Source organism: Meles meles, chromosome 17, assembly GCF_922984935.1.
Source record: "Meles meles chromosome 17, mMelMel3.1 paternal haplotype, whole genome shotgun sequence".
NCBI classification, from domain to species: domain Eukaryota; kingdom Metazoa; phylum Chordata; class Mammalia; order Carnivora; family Mustelidae; genus Meles; species Meles meles.
Window position 1 is genome coordinate 1708743 of NC_060082.1, and position 12549 is coordinate 1721291.

The 12549-nt window shown below is 63.1% G+C and overlaps 1 protein-coding gene across 1 annotated transcript; it reads right to left on the bottom strand.

Annotated features, from left to right (window-relative positions):
- Positions 1-2070: 2070 nt before the first annotated feature.
- On the bottom strand, positions 2071-7644 carry MEX3A (mex-3 RNA binding family member A). The gene is made up of 2 exons (XM_045983374.1): positions 6803-7644; positions 2071-3293 (listed from the first exon to the last, which is right to left on the bottom strand). The coding sequence occupies exons 1-2, from the start codon at positions 7254-7256 to the stop codon at positions 2188-2190; spliced, it is 1560 nt and encodes a 519-aa protein (XP_045839330.1). The 5' UTR covers positions 7257-7644; the 3' UTR covers positions 2071-2187.
- Between the last annotated feature and the right edge of the window lie 4905 nt (positions 7645-12549).

Consider the following 12549-nt stretch of genomic DNA (forward strand, 5'->3'; position numbering starts at 1 on the left):
AGCCCAGGTTCTTTGCTACATTTATACGGTAATAAACGCCTTTATTAAAATAGAATATTAAATTATAAAGAACTGCTTTTTTTTTTTTTTTTTTGCTATTTTTGTTTTGTCTCTGTGTTGTTCGCCTATCTCGCTCCCTCTCACGCTCTTTCTCTCCTCTGTTTTGTCTCTCACTATGTGTGTTTTGCGTTGGTTTCTAGGTTTGGCTCAATTAGTAAGGGCGGGACTGAATTTTCTGAGCCCCCTAGCCTAACAGTCTTCTGCCTTTGTGGGTAAGAAGTAGAGAGGGGGAGGGGACCGACAGACAGACATCCCTTCTTCCCACCCCCCTCCCCACCCCCCCTCGGCCACCGACCGACCGAGGGCGCCCATTTGGTTTGGTTTCTATTGTACACACATCTCAGGATGGCTCACATTGGCGGGAAGGAGGGAAGTTATCACAGGCCACTTTCCTGACTGTGACCTCCTTCCTCTCCCCTCCCTGGCTGGTGGTCTGGAGGGGGCAGGCTGAGGAGAGGTGAGTGAATGCACAACAGGAGGAAGGAGAGGAGGAAATCCCCCCTGTGCCTCCATCCCTGCACCCCCTCCATCAGACAGAATGGGACTCCCCGAGCCCAAGTGCTCAGAGACCACCTAGGACAGTCCTACCCCACTATGTACAAGAATCGCCTGGGACACCCCCCCCCCCGGGACTCCCATCCCCCACCCTCTCCTGGCCCGGCCAGCGGAACCAGGAGGGTGGGAGGCTGGTGGCAGGCCCCAAGTGAGCCTTAGGGAAGCAGTGGGGGCGGGGAGGGGTCCTAGGCTTGTTAGCGATACTGGACCGGAATGTCGCCCCCGAATCCCGCCTGGTCCAGGACTGAACTCTCTCTGAAGACCCAGCCTCTCCCCACAACCACGATGGGTGGGACAGAGACTTCATGATTTGCTTGCTAATCGGGGTTTGGGTCAGGTCCAGAGGGGGGCGCAGGCCGTGGGAGCGGTGGGGGGGGAGGAGCACCCCCCCACCCCGTGCACCGGCCTCTCCACCTGCCTCAAGCTCCTTCCTGCCCCTTGAACAGCAGACGCGACCCTGTCTCTCCTCTGCCTGCCGCCAGAAGATCCAGCCCAAGAACTGCTCCCTAAATACAATGCCCAAAGATGGTAGAGGCAGAGGTTTGACCCCTGATGTACCCCAGTATTAGTCCCCTCCTCAAAATTTTCACTGAGAATGGGGATACATTCTATCAAGAATTCGAGGTGTTTCTTTGGAGGAGTGGGGAGGGCCTCCGGGTGCCAGAAGAGGAATTAGGGTTCATCCAAATGCTCTTCTCCCCTGCTTCTCCCCAAGGATGGTGAGCCCAAGGCTGGACTAGAAGGGGCAGGAAGGAGTGGGGAGAAGGGAAGAAAGAGACAGAGGAGGACAGAGCAAAGAGGAGAGCTGGCGGGAGGAGGAGAGGACAGCCCAAGGGGAGGCAAGATGGGGAGGAGAGGGTGAGAGGCCCAGAGGAGCTCTCTCCCCACACCCCTCCATCCAGCTCTGCGGGGAGGTGAGCGCTGAGCCCTTTATGGATTGACGAGCCTCCCCTCCAACCCCAGGGAATCTGTGCAGACTTCTGAAAGGGCCCCAACTCCCTCAGACCACTGGAAACCCAGGAGCAGATGCCCAAACGGGGATATGGCGGTTGGGGGCAGTATGGGGGGGGGTCTAAAGGGTCACATGAAGAGGTCAAAGGTCAGGGCCAGAGAGGGCTCGAGGGCTGGCAAGAGCACCTCCAGATACAGATGGTAATTCTCCCCCTCCGGTCCCCAATCCCCTCCAGAGAGGAAGGGGTGGTGTGGCGCAGATGGGGGGCTGGGCAGAGGGGGTCAGGATGCCTTAGCGGGCCCCCTCTGGCCAAACAAAAGTTTCTCGTAGCTGCTTCCAGATAGAAGGGTGTGTTGAGGTATCGGAGTTGTAACTCTAGTAAAATTTCCTGCCTGGCCCCCTCCCAACCTTTCCAGGACGGGGTGGCCAGAGGCTCTGAAGATGCCCCCCACCCAGCCACCGTCGCCTCCCCGCCCCCTCCCCACGGATCGAGTACTAAGCACCTTGCCCACTGAGCCACTGATTTCCAAAAGGCCCGGGTGGAAAACAGATCCAGGGTGGAGATGGGGGCGCGGGCGCCCTCGGCCCAGGGAGGGCGCCCAGAGGCCCGGGGCAGGGGCTTAGGAGAATATTCGGATGGCTTGCGTGGCTGTGATGTGGCAGACGGGACACTCCGGGTCCGTCCTCTCGCAGATGCGTACTGCGCACTCCATGCAGAAGAGGTTGTGTCCGCAGGGGACCAGGGCGGCGGTCACCTCGCTCTCAAAGCACACCATGCAGTCCCGCCCGCCGCCGGGGCTCCGCAGGCCGCCGCCCAGTTTGGAGAAGCCCTGCAGCGGCTCCCCCGGCGGGCGTCTGGGCAGGCCCGCCAGCTCGGGCCCCGCGGAGGCGGCGGGGGAGCGGTGGGCCCCCGGGGGCGCGGCTCGGGCCTTGGCGGAGGACGACGACGAGGAGGAGGCGGAGGAGAAGAGCACGGAGGTGGGCGTGGCGTTCTCCTGGCCCGCCCAGAGCGGGGGGCTGGTCTCGGCCACGCCGTAGTACACGTCCTGCTTGCCCACGCCGTAGCCCGGGAACAGGTAGCCGCCGTAGCCGAAGTCCCCGCCCTGCTCGCCCAGGCGCGGCGCCTCGAAGCCCGAGTCCACGGCGCAGTCGCCGATGCAGCCCAGGCTGTTCTGGCGGAAGGTGGAGAGCGGCTTGCAGCCGGCCGGGTGCACCCGCCAGGCCTCGGAGTAGCGGCTGTCCAGCCCGGCGTCGGGGCTGCCCGCCAGGAAGTCGTTCTCGTTGTTGTACTCGAGGATCTTGCCGGTGCGCACGGCGATGTGCGTCTCGATCTCCTCGCGCGCGCGCTCCACGTTCCCCGGCGCCCCCGTGATCTCGAACACCGGGTCGCGGTCGCGGCTCGGCGTGATGATGTACGTGTTGGTCTGCTGCTGGATGCGCTTGATGGTGGCCCCCTTGGGGCCCACCACCAGCCCCACCACGCGGTAGGGCACGCGCACGCGAATGGTCACCTGGCCGGGCAGGGCGGGAGCCACGCCGAAGGCCGCGCCGGACTTGTTGCGCGAGGCGCGGATCATGGAGAAGTGCTCGGCCGCCGAGATGATCTCCCGCCGGGCCGTGGCCACGTCCTCCCGCCGTCCGGTCACCATGAACACGGGCTCCTCGCCGCGCACCGGCGTCTTGATGTACGTGTTGGTCTTGGCCCTCAGAGCCTTAATCTTGCAGCCTGGGATGGGGGGTGGGAAGTGCAGAGAGAAGGAAACTCACAGGGCAAGAAGGTCTGCGCCAGGGCCAGTCCGCTCCCCCATCGCCACCCCGAGACGCCCGGCCGCGGGGGCAAGCGCACCCCGCCTCCAGCAGTCAGCCCAGCGCCTCTCGGATCTCCGCCACGTCAACCACAGATTTCCAAATGCGCCAGCCTTCCCTCCGGTTCCATGCAGGACCCTCCCAACCCAATCACGCCTTGCAACCAGGAAAAAAACCACTGACCCTCCCAGACAAGCTGCTAACCTCAAATCGACTAACTCCACCCAACCATGGGCCCCGCCCTCAGTTTCTCTGATTCCTGGCCACTCACAGACGTCCAGATCACTTCCTCACACACCCCTCCCTCCCACCGCCGAAGCCTGTCACTGACCTTGGGCTTTCCACAGAACCCCAAAGTACTCAAGGACCCCACAATCTACTCCTGACTTGAGCTCCATTCATTAAAAGTGTCCTTCGGTCTACTCAGGGACCATGGCACCCATCTGCTGTGTGACCTATGACCCCCTCCCATGCCTTCCACCCATGAATGTCTCTCAGAGGGCCCCAGATTCACAGCAAGTCTGCAGCAGCTAGCCGAGTGTGGGAGACTGGGAAGGGTCCAAGAACCAGAGTTTCAGGAGGGAAAGAAGTATGAAGATGCCGAGAATGAGGTCTGAGGGCCCACCCCTGACCCCCCATGGACACTCCGGCCACCCTGTCCGCTGGGGGCGGGGGAGCCGAGCCCGGCTGGGGACTGAGGCATTGGGGGGACCCATCCTCGTGCTCTGAAGCAGGAGTGGGTTCCAGCTCGAAGACTGCAGGGAGAGGCAGGAAGAGAAAGAGGAAAGCCGAGACAAAGAGAGACAAAGAGGGAGAAGGGGAAGAGAAGAGTCAGGGAGGCTGCGGCCCCACGACAGCCGACGGGCGAGCCCCTCTCCTCCTCTCCCAAGTTCCCTCTCCCTGCCCCGAGCTTCACGCTCAGCCAGGCTCACGCGCTTTCTCGGGGCACACGTGAGTTCGCACACACATGGACCTAAGAGTCACGATGCACTGTGCGCCTTTATCTAAACAGTATTGGCCGTGCACACCCAGCGTGCACAGGCGTGCCACAACACACACACGGATGGCCTGTGTTTGACCTTCCATACACCCCACGCTCCAACCTCCAACATCCCCGGCCCTCAAAGGGCACGCTCCTCCACACACCCACAACTTTTGCCCCCCAGGCACCCACACACACGTTCACACCCCCTCCAGGTACACACTCCCTGACCCCCCCCTTCTCATCCCCCCACCAAGTGACCTCTTCCCCCCAAAACCAATGCCAGCCATCCCGGCTTGCTGACTCTGCCCCGGCCCTCCAGCCCCAGGCCTGAGGTGAGCTCACAGGCTTCCTCTCTCCATCCTTCACTGCAGACAGCTTCTTCTCTAACCCCCCCAGACTGGCGGGGGGGGGAGCATGGAGTGGATTGGAGGGCAGAGCTCCTCACCTTCAAGAGACCTCAGGAAGGAGAATTTGCTCCTCCGTTTTAGTCTTCAGACCTCTTGGCAGCTGAGAAGTCCTACCTGGTGTCAAGCCCACATCCTTGCTGCTTTAATGCACTCAGTGTTCGTCCTAAGTGCGAGGCACCAAGGGGTGAGGAGCCTTGACTCCTGCTCCTACGACTCTCTACTCCCCCGGCCTCTGAGAGGCACCTGGGTGCTGGCTCTAAGTTCTGGGTCCATCAGCTTAAGTGGGAGCTGGGTATCTTTGGGGGTTGGGGTGAGGCAGACAGGCGGGGTCCGGATGGGCAGAACGCGTGGGCCTCACCCTGGGGTTTGGAGCTCCGGAGAAGCATGTCTGGAAGGGAAGGCCACGGGACTTCACCTTTCTAGAGGTCAGAAAGAGGTGCGCTGGCAGTGCAGCGGGGGCGGGAGGTTAGACAAGAGGAAGGACTTCCACGTACTGAAGGACCAAGGGGAAGCTTCTTTTCTTGGAGTAGGAGAAGTGCCCCCACTCGTAAGAGAGACAGGCCCCATCTGCTGAGAGGCAGAAGGACGACTCCATGAAATCCGGGGGCCTCCCAGGACCAGCCGCGTGCCCCAGCAGAGATATCAGTGTCCCCACCCGATTCCAGGGCTCCGGGTCCCTAGTTTCTGGCAACAAGAGGAGATCCAACTTTTTGAACCAGAAATCTCAGGAGATGGAGCACCCCAGGGGGATGAGGACCGCACACGGGGAGTGGTATCTTCCCTTCCTCCATTCTGGATCTCACTGCAAAATGCCCCCAACCCCCAAGCACTTTGGGGAGATGAGATGGGGTGTGCTGTTGGGGGGGTGCCTCCTGGCTCGCCTCCCCTCCCCCCCCCACGGGCGGCCGGCCTCCTCCCTCACTGCCAGCCGGAATGCAGCCCCTCTATTGTTCCCCACTGTGGGACAGCTCCTCCCCGCTCCTCCCCCACCCCAGACCTCCCAGCCCAGCCCTCTTGCAATTTCCAAATCCCGCCCCCCCACTCCCCTCTGGGGAAACCAGGAGAGGGAAAGGTCCCCAAGATCCGTCTGCTCAATCTGGACCCTCACCAACACTCCCACCCGCACCCGCCTGGGGATGCTGGAGCCCAAGAGGGTGTGGTATCAGACACACTAGGCTGGGTTAATTCTACACCCCCACCCCACAGCACACCCAGACACACGCCCTCCGACCAAGCCTCCACGTGAAGGTTTCTCGCCCCCCCACCCGGCATGCCCCCTCCTGCCCTGTCCTACTCTGGTACTAGGAGGGACCCCTCTCCAGGCCTCTGGCCCCTGGCTGTGGCCAGCCCAGAACAAAAGCCTGAGAGGGAGGAGGACAGGTCCACGCCAGGACGCGGCACTTCTCCGTAGGCAACCCTTCCCAAACCCCACAGACCGATCAACTTTGGTGTGTGGGTGACCACAGGACTCCCTCCTCCCAGCGGCCCCCCTCCCCACCTCTCCCCTGGGCTGGGACCCTCCCATGAGCCACACCCCCTTCCATTCCTGCACTCAGCCCAACAAAGAGACAGATACTCAGTCTGGCTTCCCGGGCCAGGTCTCCCCCAAAGTCTGTAACTCCAGCTGTAGGGGGTCCCAGGGGTGCCCCCTCCCCAGCCCACCAGCGGATCCCGGAGCAGGGGCCTCTGAGTAACTCTTTGCACATTCCGCCAGTTTTTCTGGCTAGGAGAGGACATCCCCTCCGGACAGCCTCCCAGGATTGGGAGACCGATCCCCTCCTTTCTCCCTCTCCCGAGCAGAGGGTATTTCTTTGTCTACAGGCTGGGCCCTCGGGAAGGAACTATCTGAAGAACAGTCCCGACTGGGGGGGCGGCAGGGAACTTTGTGGCACTCGGGAATCGGGGTAGGGGGCGGGTCCCCCTTTGTGGGGAAGGGACAGAGCCAGAGGCGAGCAAGGAGAGAGGAAATGAACTTTCCGTGCTGGGATGGGGTGCCCCCCACTCCAGTCCCCCTCCGCGGTCCCGGCGCCCGCTTACCTTGCCTGCCCACGATCTCGGCCACGTGCTCGGAGGTGGGCACGGGGACACACTCGGTGGTGTTGCTGCTGCCCTTCAGGCGCAGCTCGGCCTCTTTGTAGAGCGCGCAGAGCTTGGCGTCGCTGGCCCCTTTGGGGGCGGTGGGGGGCTGGGGCGTCTGCGCCGCGGGGGCCGCCGGCGGGGCGGCCGGGGGCGCCGCGGGCGGCGGCGGCGGGGCCGGCTGCGGGGGGGCGGCCGGCTGCGCGGGGGCGCCGCCCCCCCCACCTCCCCCGTCCTCGCCCGCCGTGGGGGCGGGGGGCTCCCCCAAACCCAGGAGGCAGAGCTGATCGAGAGCCAGCTGAAGGGCGCGCTCGTCTTCCAGCAACCCTCGGTCCTTAGCGCTTCCCCCGAAACATCCTAGTTCTCCAAAGCCCCCATTTCTTTCCATTATTCCAGATACCACTAGACTAGGCATGGCGAAACAAAAGCTGGGGGAGAGAGGGAGAGGTGGTGGAAGGGAAAAGCGGAGCGAGGAGGGGAGGGGAGAGGAGGGGGGCGTGTGGGGAGGGGGGAACAAAGAACTGGGGAGGGGGGAAGAAAGCGAGATAGAAAGATAGACCCTCCCCCTAAGCCCCCCTCCCCAAACACCCTGTAACCCGACTCCCCTCGCCCCAGCCCCCGGGGTGGGGGTGGGGGGAAAGAGAAGCAAAACCGAGGAAGCGGCTCTCCTTTCCTCTCCGGGGGCGACGGGGGGCGGGGGGCTGCGGGATCTCTGCCCCCACCCCTCCCGCCTCCGACCCGGGCGGCTCTAGACCCCGCCGTCCAGACGCCCCTCTCGGGCTCCCGCACCAAGCCGCGGTCCGGGAGCGGCGCCCAGTGGCCCCCAGTCGAGCCCAGCCCCTTCCAGCGCTCAAACTCTTTTGTTTTAAATGAACTGGATGGAGCAGCATGGAGCGGCGGGGGGGCCGCGGGGGCGCCCGGGGCATGCCGGGAGTTGTAGTTTCCCGCCCTCGGGGGCGCGGGCGCGGGCCGCCAGCCTCGCGGAGGATGGGGACGTGCCTTCGGTCTCTAGCCGCGCTCGGAGGCAAAGCGGGGGGCGGGGTGGAAGGCGAGGTCCCTAATTTCTCCGAGGGGCGGGCGCGGGGGACGGAAACGGAGCGGGTTGGAAAAGGCTAGCGGAGCGCCCCCTCCGCAGACGGGGTCCCCCACCGCCACCCCTACCCCCACCCCCGCCCCCGCCCCCGCCCGGCCGGCCCGGGTCCCCCTTTCTTATGGTAATGAGGGGGCGAGGGGCGGGAGCCGCCCGGCCGGGTCGCCGCGGCCCCCTCCCCGGCCGCGCCCCCTCCCCGCGCGCGGCCTCCCCGCCCCTCCCTCCCCGGGAGTCGTCCCGGCTGCGGGCCGCGGGGACAGCCTCTCCGCAGAGCAGACAAAGCCCGCAGCGCGATGCGGGCGCCGCCGGGCCGTGCGCGCGGAGGCCAGGATGGGCTGCGGGGCTGGAGGGCGGGACCCCCTGGCCAAAGACGGGGTGCGCTCCCCACCGAGCGGCAGGCCGCCCCCCATGCCCTCCCGCCCCCCAGTCTCGGAGATCTGAGCGGCACCGACTGGGAGGTGAGTTAGTTCTCGTCCTTCCGAGCGGCCGAGGGGAGCGGGCGGGCTGTGGAGGATGGGCGGGAGCCCGGAGCGGGGGAAGCGGAGGGCCGGGAGCGGGTCGGCAGGGGGAGTCTTAACGGCAAGATAGGCTGAACGGTGTCGGGGGAGAGCCCTGAGCTCAGGGCTCGGCAGACGGAGGGGGAGACGGGGTCGACTCGGGACCCCAGCTTGCTCAGGCCCGGGCCCCGCGGACGGGGGGGTGGGGGGTCTGTTCTTCGGCCTCCACCACCATGGCACGCGGCTGCCCCCGCCCCGCTGAAAACCCATGACTGCAGCTCCCTTGAGTCTGGACATTGGTGAAAGTAAAACATAAGTTTTTGAGGCATGAATTGGACAGTCGGGTGCTTCTGGAGGGAGTTCGGGAAGTCGGAGTGTGATGCGTGTCTTCTCCTCCCCCCCTCCCCGTCCCCGGACCTCCAGCCTCTCTTCTGTCGCCCTTTCACGCCGGGTCTCCGAGAGACCGCGGAGGAAGGCGCTGCAGCTTGAGGCCTGGAGGATGGGCTTTAAGGAGAATTTCCCGAAATAATTGTTTGGGAGTGGGTGGGGGAGCCTTCCGTGGCAAGGTGTCCTTTTCTGGGGTGCCTTGGAAACCACACATCTGAACTGGTTTGTGAGGTAAAGTCCTGCCTGGAGGCAGGGAGCCAAGGGGGTGGCCTCACAGAGGCCCCACTGTGAGGCCGCGAGGGCCAGCTGCGCCGCCCAGCTCACTAAGTGGGTTCTTGGGAAGAGTGGGTTGGAGCACCAGCACCGTGGAGAGGGAGCACCAGCACCTGGAGGGTCTCAGGAGGGGTTGCCACCCTCCGGGGTTCCCACTCCCGCTCAGCTCTGCGGAAGGTCTAGGGGAGGGGAGCCTGCAGGAACCCCTGGAGGGCCCCAGCATTGGGCAGGGGCTCCCCCTGGATGGGGGAGGTCACCGATCATTAACAAACTTCATGGCTTGAGTGGCAGAAGGGGTGGAGAGGTGGGTTCTTGTTCCTGGTCCTTCTGCCCCAGGAACAGGGCTTGGGGAACTTGCGCCCCTCCGGACTGAGGCTCTCATGGCCTCAGTCTCTGAGCTCTGCGGCCCAGGTGACTGGTTTTCACCTTAAGAGAAATAGCAGCCAGCTCCATGGGACTTACTGTGAGCCAGGCATTTTTGTCACCAGCTGGTCTGAGCCTTCCTGTCCCCACCGAAACAAGATTCCCCCTTGACACCCAGCCCTGAATTTGCCCTGCTTCCCCCTTCCTCTCTACTAAGCTAATTAAAGTAGGAGCTTAATGACCAAAGAAGCCTTAGGGATTTGGCCAGGGTGGAAAACAAAGGACAGAAACAAGTGTGTGTGAGTGGGGAGGGGACAGCTGCTGAACGGGAAGGGGTAGATGAAGGAGCCGGGTAGGGGAGGCGGAGGTTCCTGCGGGACCCTCCTCACACATCCAACAAAGATGCATCAGCCCCTTGGTTGTGTTCATGAACCCCGCGTCCATCCTCGGGGTCCCACTGAGGCTCCAGACCCATACCCGAGGCTGGGAGAGGCAGACATGGAGGCGTGCAGCTGGAGGACAGGCTGTGGGGGTGTGAGCTCACATGGACCTGTGGCACGGGGCGCGCCTGCCCGTAGATTGTTTGGGGCATGTCCACCCAGGGTGGGGACGGCCAGGCTGCCCAGGTAGCAGAGGAGGCCAGCGGCGGGCTCCTAGGAGCCTGGTGCCCTGGGACAGTTCCATGAGCCCTTCTCCAGCTGTCCGGCAGGCAGACGTCCTCCTTTGTTCGGGGGGCTCCCCTCTTCCGCTGACACTCGTGTTGGCCAAGCGCGGCTTCTGCGCACCGGCCCTCCTCTTCCTCCTCCTGTCTGCGGGCCTGATCCAGAATTAAGGCCCAGGCCCTTCCTTGAGCCGTTTTGCTTGGAAAGAGATGGTTATGCCCACCCTACTCCACCCCTCACCATCTGCCTTCTGGCCAGAAAGGTGTGTGGGCGGCAGATCCCTCCAGTTCAGGGCCTTGGAGCACAAGCCTCTCTCTCCTCTTTGTCATCGTCCCCCACCTCAAACCCCGCCCCGGCCCCCCAGTGCGCGGCCCCCAGCGCTGCCCAGGGCCAAAGCTCAGGGAGGGCGAGTTGGCTGAACTGCACAATCGAGGCTTCCCGGCGTCTGAGGCAGAACCAGGGGGACAGGCGCTCGCTGCTTCTGCCCCTTGGGCCATCATTTCCGGCTGAGCCTTGATTTCCTCATCTCTGAAATGGAGAAATGCGTCCCAGCGCAGTGCTTGGCTCCTCTTGGGCCTTCGGCTGTTGTTAGTGCTCGGCCGGCTGCCCTCCCCTTGCGCGCCCTTGGTGAGATTGCTGTCCTCGACGATTCATTCTCATCCATTCATCCTCCCAGCTAACTCGGGTGTGCGGGTGCTGCAGGAGACCCCGACCCACCCTGGGTCCCCTGGAGCCAGCTCTAGATCTGGCCTTGCAGGGAAGACATGATCCCAAACCACCAGCGCAGAATTCCAGAAATAATTGCCGTGAGTCCTGGAATGCAGGCAAAGCCCGGGGCTCTGTTGCGCGAGAGCACACGCGGGCCAGCCTCCTAGCCTCGGGCCGAGGAACAAAGGACCCCGCGGAGTTGTTGCGCTGGCTGCCTGTGCAGCGTGTGTCTGTGTGCAGGTGTGTCTGGGTGCACGTGTGGGCGTCCGCGTGTCCACACGTGTGAACACAGAACCCAGGGCTCGTGTGGGGGCTGTGGGTCAGGAACCGGGTGAGTGATCCCAGCCCTGCTTGTCTGGGTGTGGAGCTGGGTCCCTTCTCTTTTCGGAGCCAACCTTTTACCGTCACCTCTGCAAGCACCAAGGGATGGGGCACACATCTAGCACCTGCCCCTCCTGTGTGCGATTCTCAGAGTCCCTAGGGAGAGAGGGGACACAGGAGGCCGCCATCAAGGCTGCCCCACAGAGCTGGTGGGCCCTAACGGAGGGCATCCTAGCGTCCCCCTCTCTGCTCCGTGTATCCGAGGCGGGGACGGGGGGGGGGGGCTCCTCGCCTATGTGTCACAGGGTCTCCCTTTCCTTGTCTGAAAACCCCTCCCTGGGGGAAGTCCACCCGCTATCAAGCACCGTGTCTCCTGCCGAGACGGCAGCCCGTTTGCTCTCGGTTGGTGGAACACGCGAGCTCATTAATTTCAATGAGGATGTAGTAAGTAAAATTCTGTAGGACACACAAAAGGAAGATCAGGTTTGATCTCTGCCTGCAGCTCGCCACAGGAACTAGCCTCTGCAGCCCAGAGAACGAGGCCAAAGAAGATTAGGTGTGGGGCAGACGGTCTCTGGCACTCGGAGGCCGCTGCAGGTCCTCCCGCTGTTCTGGACCGGTCTCCAAGGGCTCTGAAGCCCGGTCTGAGGTTTGGACCTGGACAGACGCCACCGCCCTTCCCCTTCCCACTCCAGCACCCCACTCCCAGCAGGCCCCTGCTCTCCTATTTCCCTAGGGAGAGCGGCTCAGAGGGGCTGGGGTGGAGCCAGGGTCCCCCAGGACAGCTGGCTGACAGGGCCTCTCCGGGACTCAGGGCTGGACCCCGGCGTCCGGAGGGGGGGGTGATACTGGAGCTGTGACAGTTGGTCCCCAGATTCCTCACCCAGTAGCGCCGGCTCTGGTTTCGGGCTGGGAAGGGGGAGGGGCACGTGGTGCCAGCCCGGGCTGGGTGCTCTCTTGGGGCAGGGAGGTGAAGGCTGTAAACATGCCCTTGCCGGGTCATCGAGAAGGGACTTTTCCAGCGCCCTCTCTGTGCCAGGCGCCGAGCTAGAAACTGAAGGGGATACTGACCCTCCAGACACAGCCCGCCCAGGTGAATTAGCAGATACAAACACGTGCTGGTTGCAGAGAGTGTCCTCGGGGAAAGAGAAGATGAATGAATGAATGAATGAGCATTGGAACACATTCATCAATTATCTAATGGCCTCATTTCATTTTTAAAGTTTTTTAAAATTTAATTTAATATATTTTTTTAAAAATATTTTTATTTATTTATTTGACAGAGAGATCACAAGTAGATAGAGAGGCAGGCAGAGAGAGAGAGAGGGAAGCAGGCCCCATGCCGAGCAGAGAGCCCGATGCGGGACTCGATCCCAGGACCCTGAGATCATGACCTGAGCCGAAGGC

What these genes read in the sequence shown, in the direction of transcription:
- MEX3A (XM_045983374.1), bottom strand. Translation starts at nt 7,256, where the DNA reads ATGCCTAGTCTAGTGGTATCTGGAATAATGGAAAGAAATGGGGGCTTT. An exon ending in CGAGATCGTGGGCAGGCAAG is followed by an intron (nt 3,294 to 6,802) that starts GTAAGCGGGCGC and finishes CCCCCATCCCAG; the next exon opens with GCTGCAAGATTAAGGCTCTG.